Source organism: Phacochoerus africanus, chromosome 12 (assembly GCF_016906955.1).
Source record: "Phacochoerus africanus isolate WHEZ1 chromosome 12, ROS_Pafr_v1, whole genome shotgun sequence".
NCBI lineage: Eukaryota > Metazoa > Chordata > Mammalia > Artiodactyla > Suidae > Phacochoerus > Phacochoerus africanus.
The window spans coordinates 57868805-57885611 of NC_062555.1; the positions used below are offsets into that span (position 1 = coordinate 57868805).

Below are 16807 nucleotides of genomic sequence, written 5' to 3' on the forward strand. Positions count from 1 at the left end.
GAGATACAGCTGGAGAGATCACTTGGGACCAGAGAGAATTTGGCTATAGGTCAAATTAAGACTCTGAGATGTTGTTCTAAGTGAAATGGGAAGCCATGGGGAGCTTTATTGTTTGCACCACTCACTCTCAGTGAAGTAAATAGATGAAAATAAAGGCTGAACAATTCCCAGGTCCACAATGTATAGCTGGGCAGGCTGTGGACTGCACAAATCCAGGGGATGCCATTCACATAGATCATGATATAAACGGCCCTCCCGAAGTTGTGCAAAGCACAGAGGCCATCCTTGATTTTTATGTGGTTCCCTAGCCTGTTTTATAAAACTAAATGTCTTAACTCCTCAGTATAATAATAAAAAACATCTCTAGAGCAGTGTTTATGTTTTATACTTTTTTCTATTTCTCAAATTACCTAACACAGTTCTGAACACACAACTAACTTTTATTTTCTATTTTTATTTTCATTTTTGTCTTTTTAGGGCCTCGCCCATTGGCATATGGAAGTTCCCAGGCCAGGGGGCGAATCAGAGCTGTGGCTGCTGGCCTAGCCACAGACACAGCCACAGTAATGTGGGATCTGAGCTGCCTGTTCGACCTACACCACAGCTCACAGCTTAACCCACCAAGCGAGGCCAGGGATTGAACCTGTATCCTCATGGATACTGGGTTCATTACCACTGAGCCATGATGGGAACTCCACATCTAACTTTCACGGAAACACTCTGGGGTCTTGATTCTGGAAACCACCATCCCCATTGATTTTACTATTACAAGCACTACCTACTCTCCTATTTCAGAGTAACTTCAATTAAACATCAGCTTTACTGTGACTTTGTTTTACTTCTATAATAAGTTATTATATTTACATGTCTATATTTATACTGAAGCAAGTTTTATGACACTGATGAGTTTTAAGGCATGTTCTAATTTTCCTTAATCGGCCTTTTGTCACTTGAAAATATTTGTATTCCTCCCTTGATTTTTTTCTTTTAAAGTAAGAATTTTCAGGCTCTGATCTGATTTCCTTCAGCCTCTATGATTATATACCTCTGGCCACTACTCCTTCATCTGATTAATAATTAATAAATGTTGGCATCACATACCTATTCGTCTTGTTTTCTGTGAAACACTTTTTCACTGCCATAACTATAAAGTCAATTATGATTTTTGATGTTATATCCCTTACAACAAAAAGCCTTCTAACTTATTTAAAGGGTCAGAATGAATCACAAAATGTATGTATAGTCTTTTTAACATAAAATTCAATTGTAAGGGTACATAATTCAAGAAACTCTTATGGTCAAGAGTAATCTAGTTTCTCCTTTTAACTTTATTCTCATTATCTATAGTATCCTCTGAATTTTGTTTGGCGATTCGCTGTTATTTCAGTCATTTGTGAGTGAAAGGCCACCACACTTGACATATCATTGTTGAGTGGGGAGGGGTGACAGGAAGATGAGACAAAGATTTTCTCACTGGCAGCTAGTAATTCTACTAGGAGGGCAAGGAAGCACAGGATGTATTTATTTACTTATTTAACATACACTTATAGAGCTTTTACCAAGGGTCAGGTACTCCCCAGCCCCCACCCAATTTACAAGTATTAACCCATAGATCCTCATTACAATCCTAGAGGTGGATGCTATCTCCACAGTCCATGCCCTCCTGTTTCTCATCCCCAGTGTCAATCAGCCCATTTACCAGTGAAAACTGGCCCCTGTGCCAGGTTTAGAAGGCACACCATCTGTTGAAGTCATATTATTCTGCCATTAACATTACTGTAGGTCTCTTCCCTGATTACTGTATTAAACCAAAATTCCATTCATCTGGCCAGCGCAACTCTGACTCTTGACTAGGTCACAGCCACCACCATCTGTCCTACATGAGAGATTTAAACTGAGTATGTAGAGCATAAAAGTTATGGCAAGTTCAACTTAACATGATACTTATATGATTAGAACTTACGTTTATAATTATATGAAGAGATACAAATGGGCTTTTAGTTTTCAAATGAATATTTAAGTTTCACATATCCAAGCTTTTGTTTTCAGCTAAGATCTCTCTCCTGAGCTCCAGAGCCCTAAATATCCAAACTTCTTACCATAGTCAGTGGCACACAGATCTCCCAGACACACTTCAAACTCACACCGTTAGAGTGAAACCACCTCTTCCCTCTGCTGCTTGTATCCCATCTCTGCTAATGATACTGCTTATTTGCCTAAGTAACCAGAAGCCTTGGAGTCATTTTGTTTGATTTTCTTTGGTTTTGTTTTTTTGCCTTTTGTCTTTTTGCCTTTTCTAGGGCCACTTCTGCAGCATATGGAGGTTCCCAGGCTAGGGGTCTAATCAGAGCTGTAGCCACCGGCCTACACCAGAGCCACAGCAACTCAGGATCCAAGCCGCATCTGCAACCTACACCACAGCTCACGGCAATGCTGGATCCTTAACCCACTGAGCAAGGCCAGGGATTGAACCAGAAACCTCATGGTTCCTAGTCGGATTCGTCAACCACTGCACCACGACGGGAACTCCTGATTTTCTAAAAGTCATTTTATCACCAAAGCATAAAATCCTACCTTTCCTCAGGCAGTCCTTCATGCTTTTGCCCTTCCGAAGTTGACTCAACATTTATTGAGCACCCACACTGTACTGGGCTCTCTGCCAGATGGAGTTCTGTAATAACTTCTTTTTAAAAAATTTTTTGTAATCGAAGTATAATTTACAAGGTTGTGTTAGTTTCTGGTGTGCAGAACAGTGATTGAATTATACATATATACTATTTTTCATATTCTTTTCCATATGGTTTATTAAAGGATATTATATTGAATATAGTTCCTTGTCCTATACAGTAGGATATTATTTATCTATTTTACAAAAAGCAGTTAGTATCTACTAATCCCAAACTCCTAATTTATTCCTCCCCCACCCCTTTGATAATCATAAATTTGTTTTCTAGGTTTGAGCCTGCTTCTGTTTTGAAAATCAGTTTGTGTCATATTTTAGAATCCACATATAAGTGATATCACATGGTATTTGTCTTTCTCTTTCTGACTTTCTTAGTATGATCATTTCTAGATCTATCCATGTTGCTGCAAATGGCATTATTTCATTCTTTTTTATGCCTGAGTAGTATTCCATTGTATACAGACCATATCTTCTATTCCTCTGTTGCTGAACATTTAGGGTGCTTCCATATCTTGGCTATCATAAAAAAAAAAAAAAAGTGCTTCTATGAACACTGAGGTGCATGTATCTTTTGAATTAGTTTTCCCAGGAGTCATTTTGGAGTCATGCTCTCTCCTCACCTGCCCCTGTTCCCCTCCTCCCATTAAGTCACAAGTCCTGTAGAGCCCTTATTCAGCGTAACTGCTGGATAAAAATGGGCACCTGGTCATCCTGATCCTATTTCAATCCCCTCCAATCTCTTCCCCATACTACTGTGAAAATCATCTCCCTATAACACCAATGGATCCCTTCATCCCTCTAATTGATTTTTTCCAATGGTTTTCTATCAATTTCAGGATTAATCCAAACTTCAGGCCTATTTTCCTCTCCAGCCACTGACCCTCCTCTTTCTTGTCCTGTTAACCATCCCCCTCACCCCCAGAAGGTCCAGTCATACCAAAACAACTGCCTTTTCTAAGGAGTACCACCTTTCCTCTGGCCTCTTTACCTTTACACATAATGTTCCCTTTACCAAAATGCAGTCTCCCTCTCCCCCTTCATCTACCAAACTCGTAGAAACAATTCAGCCAGTTATCTCCTCCTAGAAGTCTCCCATGACCAGCACCCCTCATTCCTAAAGCTTGGTGTGACGACCTTCCTACGTTTTTTTTTTTTGTCTTTGTTGTTGTTGTTGTTGTTGTTGTTGTTGTTGTTGTTGTTGCTATTTCTTGGGCCGCTCCCTCGGCATATGGAGGTTCCCAGGCTAGGGGCTGAATCGGAGCTGTAGCCACCGGCCTATGCCAGAGCCACAGCAACGCGGGATCCGAGCCGCGTCTGCAACCTACACCGCAGCTCACGGCAACGCCGGATCGTTAACCCACTGAGCAAGGGCAGGGACCGAACCCGCAACCTCATGGTTCCTAGTCGGATTTGTTAACCACTGCGCCACGATGGGAACTCCCCCTATGTTTTTATGTATGTCTCTATATTAGACACTTATCAAAAAGTATTTCATTCATTTATATATCTCTCCATTAGCAAATAAGCTCTTTAAGGGCAAAGTCTATGCCTTCTATTTTTGCATGATCAGCATGTAAGCATGCATCTGCCACTTGCATTACACTCAGTAAATGTTTGTTGAATGATAAGTGAACAAACTGTGAAAATTAATGTGCAGTTTTCTCTTTTCAGGTAAATTTTAGTTAAAATATCAAAATGGATGATACATGGTCACATTTATTTTGGGGAGGAACATAAGGTCAGGTACATAAATGTCACTATTATCATAATTTCATAGAGGTTTAAGGAACTCACATGAGTCACTTAAACTACCCTCTCACCTAATATCATCCCACATAAATATAATTCATTTTAATGTGAAAGTCTTCTAGATAGCTGAAAAATTTAAATTAGTCCTATCTTCTCTTTTACAATATATACTTATTACACCCATCTTCCTGGAGAAGATGGAATGTCTGGGAATGGAGTTAGTACAGGGAATAGAGAGGACAGCTCTAAAAGGGTTGCCTGGAGTTCCTGTCGTGGTGCAGTGGTTAATGAATCCAACTAGGAACCATGAGGTTGCAGGTTCGATTCCTGGCCTTGCTTAGCGGGTTAAGGATCTGGTTGCCGTGAGCTGTGGTGTAGGTTGCAGGCGTGGCTCGGATTCTCAAAGGGTTGCCTGCTCCAAGGGATTTCATGGGCAATATTTGAAGAGGAAATTTTTGAGAGCAATCAGTTCAAAAATCTATCTTTAGACAAAGTTTTTTGTTTTATTCATACTCTACCTACCTTAAATATTTTCGAGACACTCTAAAAGATATGGACACACCTGCTGTATAGCACAGGGAAGTACATCCAATCCCTTGTGATGGAACATGCTGGAGGACAATATGAGAAAAAGAATGTATGTATGTATAACTGAGTCACTTTGCCATATAGCAGAAACTGACACTACACTGTAAATCAACTATAATAAAATTTTTAAATAAAAGTAAATAAAACAAATGGACACAAAGATAATAATTAAGAGCCATATGTGGAGAGAGGGGCTAGGTTCGTTTTTTTTGTTTTGTTTTGTTTTGTTTTTTGAGTCAGAAATATACTTTAGGGATAATTGCTACAATTGAACTCTGAATGCAGCACTGAATTTTGTGACAGCAAAAGTAAAAACAGAACCACTTTGTGAAACAAAAGGAATCAGGAACAAGTTTGTTGTTGTTGTTGTTGTTCGTCCTTGTTTTTTTCCTGAAATCACATCTAGGCCTGGCTTGACAAGTAATAGTTGATAAAGTCTGGTTGAATAAAAGAGTCTATCTTGGAGTTCCTACTGTGGCTCCAAGTGTCTATGAGGATGTGGATTCCATCCCTGGCCTCACTCAGAGGGTTAAGGATCCAGCATTACCACAAGTTGTGGTGTAGGCCGAAGGTGTAGCTCAGACCTGGTGTTGCTGTGGCTGTGGCATAGGCTGGGAGCTGCAGCTCTGATTCGACCCCTAGCCTGAGAAATTCCATATGCCACAGGTTTAGATGTAAAAAGAAAAAAAATAAAGAGTGTATCTTTATATTTTAAAACTTAACAACAAAATGGACAATACCTTCAATGATTTTAAAAGTTACAGGAAAGTCTAAGTATGTTTTTTTTTTCTTTTTCGGCTATACCCGTGGCATATGGAAGTTCCCAGGCCAAGGACTGAATCCAAGCTGCAGTTGTGACTTACACCACAGCTGGGGCAACACCAGATCCTTAACCCACTGTACTATAGCAGGAACTCTGTGTCTATTTTTAAATAAACCCTCACACACACACACACACACACACACACACACACAAAGGTATATTATTTAATTCTACAAAAACATTTCTATGGAAAACTAATGTAATCTAGTGTATGTATATAATTCAAGAGTGATTCTAATTTGACAAAGAGATGGACCTGAGAACATACAGAAATGTGGAGAGAGATCACTTCCTTTGGAGACACATGCACACATACATTACTTGTTTCCACCTAGATTTTTTTTTTTGTCTTTTTGCTATTTCCTGGGCCGCTCCAGCGGCATATGGAAATTCCCAGGCTAGGGGTTGTATCGGAGCTGGAGCCACTGGCCCATGCCAGAGCCACAGCAACGCAAGATCCAAGCCACGTTTGCAACCTTCACCACAGCTCACAGCAACGCTGGATCCTCAACCCACTGAGCAAGGGCAGGGATCGAACCCGCAACCTCATGGTCCCTAGTCAGATTCGTTAACCACTGCGCCACAACGGGAACTCCTCCACCTAGATTTTTAACAGAACTTTAATAAACAATAAATTTAAAATTGAGCCACCCTTATAAAAGAAAACTTGGGGTGTATGGAAAATCCAGCATTTCACTTTGAAGACTAGGAAAATCCGACTTGTGTTCAGATGGACCATCCCACCCACTACGAGGCAAGGCCAATTTTTATCTCAAGGTACACCCTGAATTTCTTCTAGGGCCAGTACATCTACTCAATAGAAATCCCAAAGTTCTGCCCCTGATGAACACAGAAAAAAAGTCCTTTACACAAAGTGTGAGTAAATAAAGAACAAAGAGAAGTGTCAAGTACACACTCATGTCAATCAACCAACCAATATTAAGGGCTTCCCTCTTCACTGTGCTCTAGCTCACATGTTCTCGAAAAGCCCAGGAGAGCAGGCAGTCAGCCACCCCAGGCTCTGACCAAGTCTCCGCAGCACTCCTCCTGATAACGGTGCGTCTCAGTCCAGGAGCTCTCAAGTACTCTCCGGGTTTGCAACTTCCAAAGCATTACATGCTTTCCCCAGGTGCTTTTAAAGACTTTCTGGTTTGATAAGGCTTTTTCTTAGAAGCCAGAGGAAGCCAAAAGGTTTTTAGAGCTCTGAGGCCAATTTAAGCCCTAAATACAACTTTCCCTCCCTCAAAGCTCCAGGCGTATCAAAATGAGTCCTCTGCACCAGGCTGCCACTCAATACCTCGTAGTGGCGCTCCGGCAGACCTTGAAGGCAGTTACGCACAATTGCTGGACAGTCATTGGTACCCAAAAGCCTAAACAGATGACTTGATGTTACGGTTAACATTGAGGTTTATTCGAACTCCTAGAACATCTAGGAATAGTGTCCTAAAACCTCTGAGGGAACACAGAGAGAGCACAAGGTCAGACAGCAATTAAGAAACAGATTCCAGGAGTTACCGCCATGGCTCAGTGGTTAACGAATCCGACTAAGAACCATGAGGTTGCGGGTTCGATCCCTGGCCTTGCTCAGCGGGTTAAGGATCCGGTGTTGCCGTGAGCTGTGGTGTAGGTTGCAGACATGGCTCAGATCCCACATTGCTGTGGCTCTGGCATAGGCTGGCGGCTACAGCTCCGATTGGACCCCTAGCCTGGGAACCTCCATATGCTGGGGAAGTGGCCCAAGAAATGGCAAAAAGACGAAAAAAGAAAAAAGAAAAAAAAAAAAAGAAACAGATTCCAGTCCCAGTTGGAGAACTAACTCACTTTGTGATAAGGGCAATTATCCAACCTTCTTTGGGCTTAAACCACACTGAAAAAGATACCCACTGTAACTACCCAAGCTGTTAGAAAAATCTAACTTTTAAGAGATGTGAAAACACACAAATATTTACTCCTTCCTTCATGTTCCTTTAACATGTTGAACATCTGTTCTATCCAAGCATTATGCTAGGCATGGAGTTTTCATTAGCAGAGAAAGCAGAAACTAAGTCATTACAATCGTGATAAGGACTATGAAAAGGAAATATTAGAACCAAAGAAAGTTAAATCAAAAGACTCAACTCATTGTGAGCCTCAAGGACGGTTTCCCTGAGGAATCAACATCTACACAGAGCCATGAGGAACAAACAGAAATTCAGCAGGCAAAGAAGTGTAGGAAAAGGTTCAAGTCAGAGGAGCAAAGGCCATGGGAAAACATCCAAATGCAAAGTGTTAAATACATTTTCAAAAACTTTTTTTTCTTTTTTTGCTTTTTAGAGCCACACCTGCAGCATATGGAGGTTCCCAGGCTAGGGGTTCACTCAGAGCTATAGCTGCTGGCCTATGCCACAGCCACTGCAATGCCAGATCTGAGCCAGGTCTTTGACCTACACCACAGCTCATGGCAACGCCGGATCCTTAATCCACGGAGCGAGGCTAGGGATGGAACCCGCGTCCTTATGGATCCTAGTTGGATTCGTTTCTGCTGTGCCACAATGGAAACTCCTACTTTTCAAAAACTTTTAATCTGTGACATTAAAATTTAACCCACACAACTTGCCATTCCCAAAACCCACACTTTCAGATTCATCTATAATTTGGATTTTTCTTTTTAATCATTCAGCTTTTCCTAAGCAAACAGTGAGATTCTAGTCCTGGTTGTATTATTTTCTACCTAGGTACCAATGCTTAGATAACAAAACAGATAAATGTCCTTGTAGGAACAATAATTTGGAACACAATAAAATTCTGAAAAATCTTGTTTTTAGGACATATTGTTAGATACATACAAGTTCTGAATTTTTAAAGTTCCCTGGAATATTTTCCATTTAAGTATGTGTTAAAAAACAAACTTTATCCCTATCCTTAAAAAAAGTGCTTTGAATTAATTATCATACAGTCACAACAAGACTTTTTTATATTGACAAAATACGTCAAATTTAAATAGCATAATTGGTTAAGTTTTTTTAAATTGCTTTATTAATTAACTTTGCGGTTCTAATATTCTTGGGACCAGTAGTTCTTATAGGAGAATCATGGTGCATATACCTCCCATGTTATATTTTAAATACACCATAAATGCTTAAGAGGTTTTTCCTTCTCATAGCTATTAACTGAAATGCTAGATAATTAATCTAAAGATTTTCACCCTGCCCCAGATATATGTAATTTCAAATAATTTTATGTCAACATATATTACTTATTTTCTTGAATTGTAAACCAAATTAGTTGCATAAAGTGTTAGGCAAACTTTTCTATTCCTACGCTTCTGAAAATGTTGTATAACAACTGATTTTCCATGTTTATTGTTTGGCTATAGGTTATAAGAAATACATTACAAAGTATTATTTTAAACTTTATCCCCACTTTTCTTATATAAAAAGCTGCTTCAGAGGTTTATGTGGCTAGGCAGTTTTAAAATCATGTTCTTGGAGCTTTTATTAGCTTATTTTAAAAACCTCCTAAACAACCTAAGAGTGGCCTGGTACTCCAATATACTAGAAAACACCTTTCTTATATTTTATAACAATCACCTGCAATTGCTGAAATTCCACAATTGGTACAAGTAATGATGTATTATCTCTACCACTGCAGTCATATGTTACTAGTTATTCAAAGAAAGGAAGTATCCAAATTCATCTTTAAATAGCTGCAAGACATGGCTCAAACACAGAGTCTGAGGATGCATAAAGAGATTTTAGGAGTTCCCGTCGTGGCGCAGTGGTTAACGAATCCGACTAGGAACCATGAGGTTGCGGGTTTGGTCCCTGGCCTTGCTCAGTGGGTTAAGGATCTGGCGTTGCCGTGAGCTGTGGTGTAGGTTGCAGACGCAGCTCGGATCCCGCATTGCTGTGGCTCTGGCGTAGGCCAGTGGCTACAGCTCCGATTCGACCCCTAGCCTGGGAACCTCCATTTGCCGCAGGAGCGGCCCAAAGAAATAGCAAAAAAAAAAAAAAAAAAAAAAAGAGAGATTTTATAACAAACATGAAACATTTTTAATGTTATCATGTATATTCTTTTGATTTAGAAGAAACAAACTCTCAATGAGAAAAAAAAAACAACTTAGGTTACAGATACATTGCACACAGCTCTTTCTAGTAACAATTTTGATTAGAACTCACTTATTTTTGTCCAAATAGACTGAAGAAGATAATTTGCAACACTTTGTTTTTGCTTTAAATTATGTTGGACATATTTAATAAAGTAAAAACTGTCATTAGCACATCAAAAACACAATGAAAAAGATCAGAGATTTTAAATTGAAATAAAACTCCATTGATAATTTTCATCTTTAAGATTCCTTCCACACTGAATTTAAAAATTCCTAACAAGTGAACTACTGATTTATCATGATGTCTATATGGAATTTTTTTTACATTATTTTGGACCCATGATACATATTTATTTAAATAGTTTATTAGGGGAGAAAAGTATGAAAATAAAACAAAACCCTTCAAGGTATATGGACAATATGTCAAAGTCAGGAATAAAATGTATTGGTATCTTATACTACCAAAATGAAGTCATTAAAAAAAAAGCTTTATTAAAATATATAATTTATGTACACACATTAGGCTCATTCAAAAGCATTTTTAAATCCATGGTGATTTTTTAAAAAAAAATAAACCATGTGAGTGGTTAAATTGACTATTAACAGAAGGTTTCATAACAAAGCTTACAGGTTTTTTTTTAATTAAAAGAATAATATATTGAAATATTCTCTCTATTTAAAGTTATGAAAAGGGTGCTTAAGTTGAACTTAAATAACATTAAATATGTCAAAATAAGTTCCTCGGGGAAAAGAAAAATATTACCATTTGATCAAGATATGAGTCAAGAGCAGACAATTTCAAAACATTAAGTTATATTCCTTTTGTATCCCATTCCTTCATAATCCAGACTTAAACTGGAAATAGGTGGCTATTTAAGAATGTCATATCTAAATCACTTATACTTTGATGATGACTTAGCCTGTTTGGATTGATTAAATTCTATAATATATTCTACATTGTACACCTATGGGAAGAGATAATTTGTCACTATTACACTAAAACATGATATTCTGTATTTTAAGTTTTATCTGTATGTTTTATTTTAGTATCAAATTTCTAAAAGAACGCCAATTTCCCTTTTTTAAAAAAGAACATGTTTTATTTTAACTGTATATATACTGTCCAGAAAATTAAATATTTATAAATAGCAAGAGTCCATTCACAAAGACCATTGAGCAGGACAGAAAGGGGAAAAAAAATCTAAAAAATAAGTGCATTCAAAAAATGTAATACTTACTAATAAAGTTTAAATATCGTATGTAAAACACTGTGTGTCAGCACTCTTCTGGGAACTTTGAGCATACAGGCATGCACACAAGCGCACACACACACACACACATGCAGAAGAAAACTAATCCATGTGAAACAACTGTAGAAAATTTCAAAATGGAGAACAGATTAGTGGCTGCCCAGGGTTAGGGACAAGAGAGAAGTGGGTGTGCTTATAAAAAGATATCACAAGGGATCTTTGTGGTGATAAAAGTATCTTGACTACAGTGGTGATGGGTATGCAACAATACAAAATTGTATAGAAATAAATACACACACACTTAAAGTACAAGTAAAAGTGGGGAAAACTGAAAAAACTGATGGATTTTTATCAATGTCAACATTCTGGTTGTGATATCATACTACAGTTTTGAGGTACATGAGATCTCTTTCTTAATTCTTACCACTGCATGTGAATCTACAATTATCTCAAAATTAAGTTTCTGAAATGATTATAAAATACACTTTGTTTTAAATACACCCCCCAAATAAAAATATGCAATGAATACACACCAGAATCCCTCCCAGTGACAAAAGAAATTACCATCTAGGCACAGTAATAATTCCCCTTAAAGAAACCCAGAAAAAACATTATGTCCAAACATTCCTGCCCTGAAAATATGTTCTTAATTTTCTTCTAATTTCACATCCATTTAAATGAGTTTTAAAGATCACGTCCTATAAATTGAAGATTTGTCATGACACAGCGATAAAATACTACCTTCAGATGGTGGTGGAATCTGGAGAGACAGACAAGAGGTGGGGGGGGGGTTCCAGCATCATCTTCTCTGTTTATGTTAAAAGATAACAAACAAAACACAAAAACACATACACATACACTCTTCCTCTCCCTATAGAGTCTACATGACTATGAACTGAGAGGAGGAATAACAGCACCATAAGGATTTCTCAAAGCTAGGTCTCAGCCTACTTTGAACATCTTGGAAAATATATTCAAGCATATCTTTGCTCTTTCACTAATGCAAGGCGAGAAATAACGTGTCAACCACCCTGAAATTCCTTTAGGGTGACAAAGTCAAGTCAAAGGTGATTAAAGGCAGGGCATTAGGATAAAACGGATCTGGTTAGGATAGATTCGCATTCACGCAAAATAACTTCCAGGCAATTCTTAAGGTCTTGACTTTCTGATATTTGGCTGGTTGCGATAAAGATGGAAATAGGGGCGTCGGCCCCCTCTCACACCAATCTGGAAACTACACCCGCAAAGATCCGCTAAAGAGACCTAACACTTCTACAGCCTCTGAGGTGGACTGGAGGAATTTAGGGACGCCGATTCTCCTATCCCCATCCTTCCGCTCCGCAACATCTCAGCTGGCAGAGGAGCCGGGCGACGGGAACCAGGGTCTAGGCGAGGCCAGGGGGCACTGGGAGACGAGGAGCCAGGGATACAGGGTGAGGGAGCCCGGGGTGACTAGGGGCTGGATGTGCGGGGCGAAGCCGAGGGACCCAGGGATGCGGAGCGACCGGCGAGGCCAGGGGCGCGGAGCAACGCGGGTTCGGGGTGAGGGCTCACCGGCATTCTGCAGCGTCTCGATGTTCTGGGGTCTGGTCGCCAGCTCTGCCACCATCTGCACGAACTGGGTCCGCGCTTTCTGATACTGCTCAAAGACTGCGGGGAGAGACACGCTGGAGCGCGCCGCCCGCTGTCCCCCGGGGACCCGCCGCCACCCGTCGGGGCGCCCGGGCCTACCTTGCAGCACTTGCCTCTGACTCATGGCGCCCGCGGTTCGGCGCCGGCCACCGGCTCGGCGGCGACGCGGGTCGTCTGCTCCCGGCCTGTGACTTCGCGGAGGGGGCGACCGCGGCGACCACTCGGCCTCCGACGGGAGCCGGTTCTCTCTGTGTACCCGCGTCTCCGGGCAACCGACCGGAACCGGAACGCGGCCGTTTCGCGGCAACGGCAGGCCCGGGAGTGACGTCACGGCGCGGTGCCCTCGAGCCCCGAGCCGTCGGCAGCCAGGAGGGGACTCTGCGCGCCGGGCTCCCAGACGTGTGGCACTCGCCCGGCCAGTGCGGGAGCCGCGCGCCGTCGAGGGTCACCACCCTGAAGGTACAGGCATCCGCCTGGAGGTCGGGAGCTTCAAAACCCAACCCAGACCCGCGTAGTTTCCTGACTGCGGAGGGTCCGGGGGGAGCCCCGCGCGCCCAGAAAACCGGGTTCAAGTGCTCGAGACAGCAAAGTGCGGCGATGGAGTCACCTAGGCTTTGATAGTGGAGAAAAATCCCACATGTGACATTGTGTAATCTGAGAAATACATTACTGTCAGTGCAAATTGAAAACCAAATATTTCCCTCTTTAGTCCAGCTTTTATATACCTAGCATTTCAGGCTTCAGGATTCCTGGAGAGTCAAGACAACTACGTTCATACTATATGAATTAGTTCATAATTATGCTCTATGGATAGCATTTAATCGGCACTCACAGAGAATCAGTGAGAAAAGTAGATAAGTAAACAGTATGATAAGCCTCCTATCTTCCATTACTTTCTCCAGTTACTACTAACTTTGCTGTTTCCTCACTTTTAGATGATTTTTAAACATTTAGTCTTTGTCTTTTAAATTTAGGCTTCGTTCCCCCTCCCCCCCGGGAAGGACATTTCCAAAAGAAAGGGAGAGAGAATCTTTACCTGCAAAGTCTTGATTCACATTATCTCAGCCAGACTTCCCTAGCTTACATGACTTTAACTCCAGACTACTTGACTTTTGTTCAAAGAAGCTGGGTCTATCTTTGGTTTCCAGCTTGTCTGAAAACTGTATACCCCATGTTTCAATGACAGGTGTCAACCTTAAACGTTTCTCCATCAGAAATTGTTTCATTAGGTGTCAAATTGGCAGCTAGTCACAGCTGCTGCTGAGTAGTGCCAAGACAGTGAAGCTCTTGATATCTCTTCTTTAATAGAAAGGATCATACATACTTAGCTGGTTCTCATATTTGGGGTGAGTCCTATATAATAATCTTTGAAATCTCATTCTCACGTGAGCTCTCTGGACATTGTAATTTGTGAAGCCCCAAATAGTTGTGGAATGGACCAACAACCAGAGAGAGGAATAAGTATGCTCAGCTGGGTCCCTGCTACCCCCAGAACAGGTGCATGTGTTTGCTCTGCAGCTTAGAAACCAATGATAGCCACAATCCTTTTACTTAACTCTGAAGCATAGTTTCACAGTGATAACCACATTTCCCTAAGGAAGCATGTCCTTTAAAATTAGAGCTTTTGTGTGTCCCAATTTAGGGATGTGGGGGGAATAGATTGGACAAATAATTAAAACTGCAAATAAACCTTCATTGTAATTTTGTTTTCAGTTCCTTGTTGCATTTTGAAAAAAGAAATCCCCTTAAAACTAAAAGGTTCCATATTTGGTTTTAGTCCTTAAACAATTCAAACTCCTAAGCTACTACAGCTGCCATTTTTAGTAATTGTTTTTAGTATGTATTTTCTACTTTAAAAGTGTGGAGATAAGAGCTCAATAGTGAAAAAGTCTTAACCTATAAACATAGTCTATTTATGGAACACTACAAAGTTTGAAAAGTTCAAATGGAGTGTAAATTATTTTAAACTATAGATTCTGAGTATTTGTCATTAACAGTGTCTGTGGGGTAAACTGTTCTAGATAAAACACAATATAGAATTACTACTTTATATCTAAAATGGACATACTGAAGAAACTAGACCTTTGCTCTTGATTTTAGTTTTCTTTTTTAAAGTCTTTAAAATTAAATGGAAAAATGTAACATGGAATTATCACAAAACATAAAGGAATTGTTAGTAATTTAAATATATAAAATATGGCAAAAGTGAAAGATTATTTTTACTGACAAGAAAGCCAATCTATGTTTTCTGATCCACTTTTCAACTTATAAATTTAAAATACTGTTTTATTTTACAAAGCTAATTGGATGCCTCCAGATGACATACACACTTCTAACAGTTAAGCAGGTAAGCAGTGAGAAAGAAAACTGTTCAAAAGGATATATTAATTTAAAAAAGAGAAAAGGTGCTCTTAAGATTACTCCTCTTACCAGCTGACTTTAAATAGATATACAATGTACTTGACACATTAAACTATACATCTAATAGATAATGAAACATATTACCTGAATAACTTGCCAAATGTTTCCATGAAAGATTTGTGTGGAAGGCTTTGCCTCTTTTTGTATAAAGCTAACCACAGGTAACTTCAAAATAATTTTTGCATTTAATTCCTCTTTTTATGAAAAAGAGACTCAAAAAGACAACACCCTAAAGCCAATTTAAAAGTCCTGTTCTGTATCTTTTAAAAATCTGCTCTGAGAATCTAGAAAACACTATTACCATGGGAATATATTCTACACATGCCTAAAGGAAGTTTTACTAATTTTAACAGGCATGTATTTTTTCTTCAGCTTCTGGATGAATTTTAAAAATTAAAGCTTTATATGTGCTAATTAGATATTAATACCCACATTTTAAAAAACTGCTCTTGAGATGAATCAAGTATAGATATAGATTCCTCTCTCAAGCCCAAACCATTAAATATCAATGTATGACAGACACTTTGCTAATAAAAGAATGTGCCTATCTTCTAGGACATGAAAATCCAGTGGGAGAAAGACATCTAAACAAAGTTTAATTCATTCAACAAGCACATACTGCAGCCTGCCTTGTTTTAGGGGTTATAATTGTACTCAGCATTGTTAGTACTTTGGGAACAAAGAGGAATTTAGGATAACCTAGGGGAAGAGGTGAGAATATCTAAAGTATCACTTAACTAATAAAAGGTGGCTTGTTTTTAAGAAAAAAAAAAAAAAAACCTGAGTTTTATCCAGATATGAAATCTCCTTCCCTCATCCCCCAAAGAATTAAAAAATAATGGTAGTATTTAACTATGCACTCATTTGGCACCTGCAAGTAATTATTTAAGTTCTGAGAATACAATAATCATTTTGTCCATACCAAACCTAAAATTTAAAATATAACTCCATACTTACTTGAATTAAAAATAGAGGCATGACACACCCTATAACAAAGTTAAATGATGAAAGCATACATATGACATCTTAAATGTTGCTCCGCCCCTCTTTGGGGAAAAAGTCTCAGGATTTTACATTTAGGTTTCAGCAGACCAACCAATTGTGCCATCAAGTTTGTCAGCAGAGCAAAAGAGACTTGGACACTTCCATCTAGGAGGTGAAGGTTAACATTTCTATACTGGTGTTGTGTTTGTGCCCTGTTACCAATTCTTTGCTTTTCAAGCCTTTTAAAGTCAACTCCTTATATTTAAAGTTTTTATTTACTTTGTGTTAAGGCCAATAAAATGTTAAAATGACAGTGATTTTGCTAGCCCCAAAGTTCTAAAAATATGCCTGTAAATAGCTTCCTTTTCCAGTAATTCAGTGGATGCAGAGACTGAACTTATCTTTTCCACTACCAAAGTGAATCTGATTAGGGGATCCCGCACACAAATGATTTCACCTCCAAAGGCACCATATAGCACAAAATGACTGATATAAAAATTGATGCTTCTAATGTAGAATTCTGAAATGCAGCATAACGCTTTCTAGGGCAGTGGGACATGCATAAAAATCAAATTATTGCTGCTTGGTGT

The 16807-nt window shown here is 39.3% G+C and overlaps 1 protein-coding gene across 2 annotated transcripts in view; it reads right to left on the reverse strand.

The window, feature by feature from the left end:
• SPAG6 (sperm associated antigen 6) overlaps window positions 1-13080 on the reverse strand; it is a 71569-nt gene extending 58489 nt beyond the window's left edge. The window contains exons 1-2 of one of the 2 annotated variants that reach the window (XM_047755309.1): window positions 12912-13080; window positions 12735-12830 (exon numbers count right to left, since the gene is read on the reverse strand). In XM_047755309.1, coding sequence (XP_047611265.1) covers window positions 12735-12830; window positions 12912-12936 — 121 coding nt within the window. In that variant the 5' untranslated portion in view covers window positions 12937-13080. The remainder of the gene's footprint in view (window positions 1-12734; window positions 12831-12911) is intronic. The other variant, XM_047755310.1, reaches the window with a different exon arrangement.
• Window positions 13081-16807: the final 3727 nt, after the last annotated feature.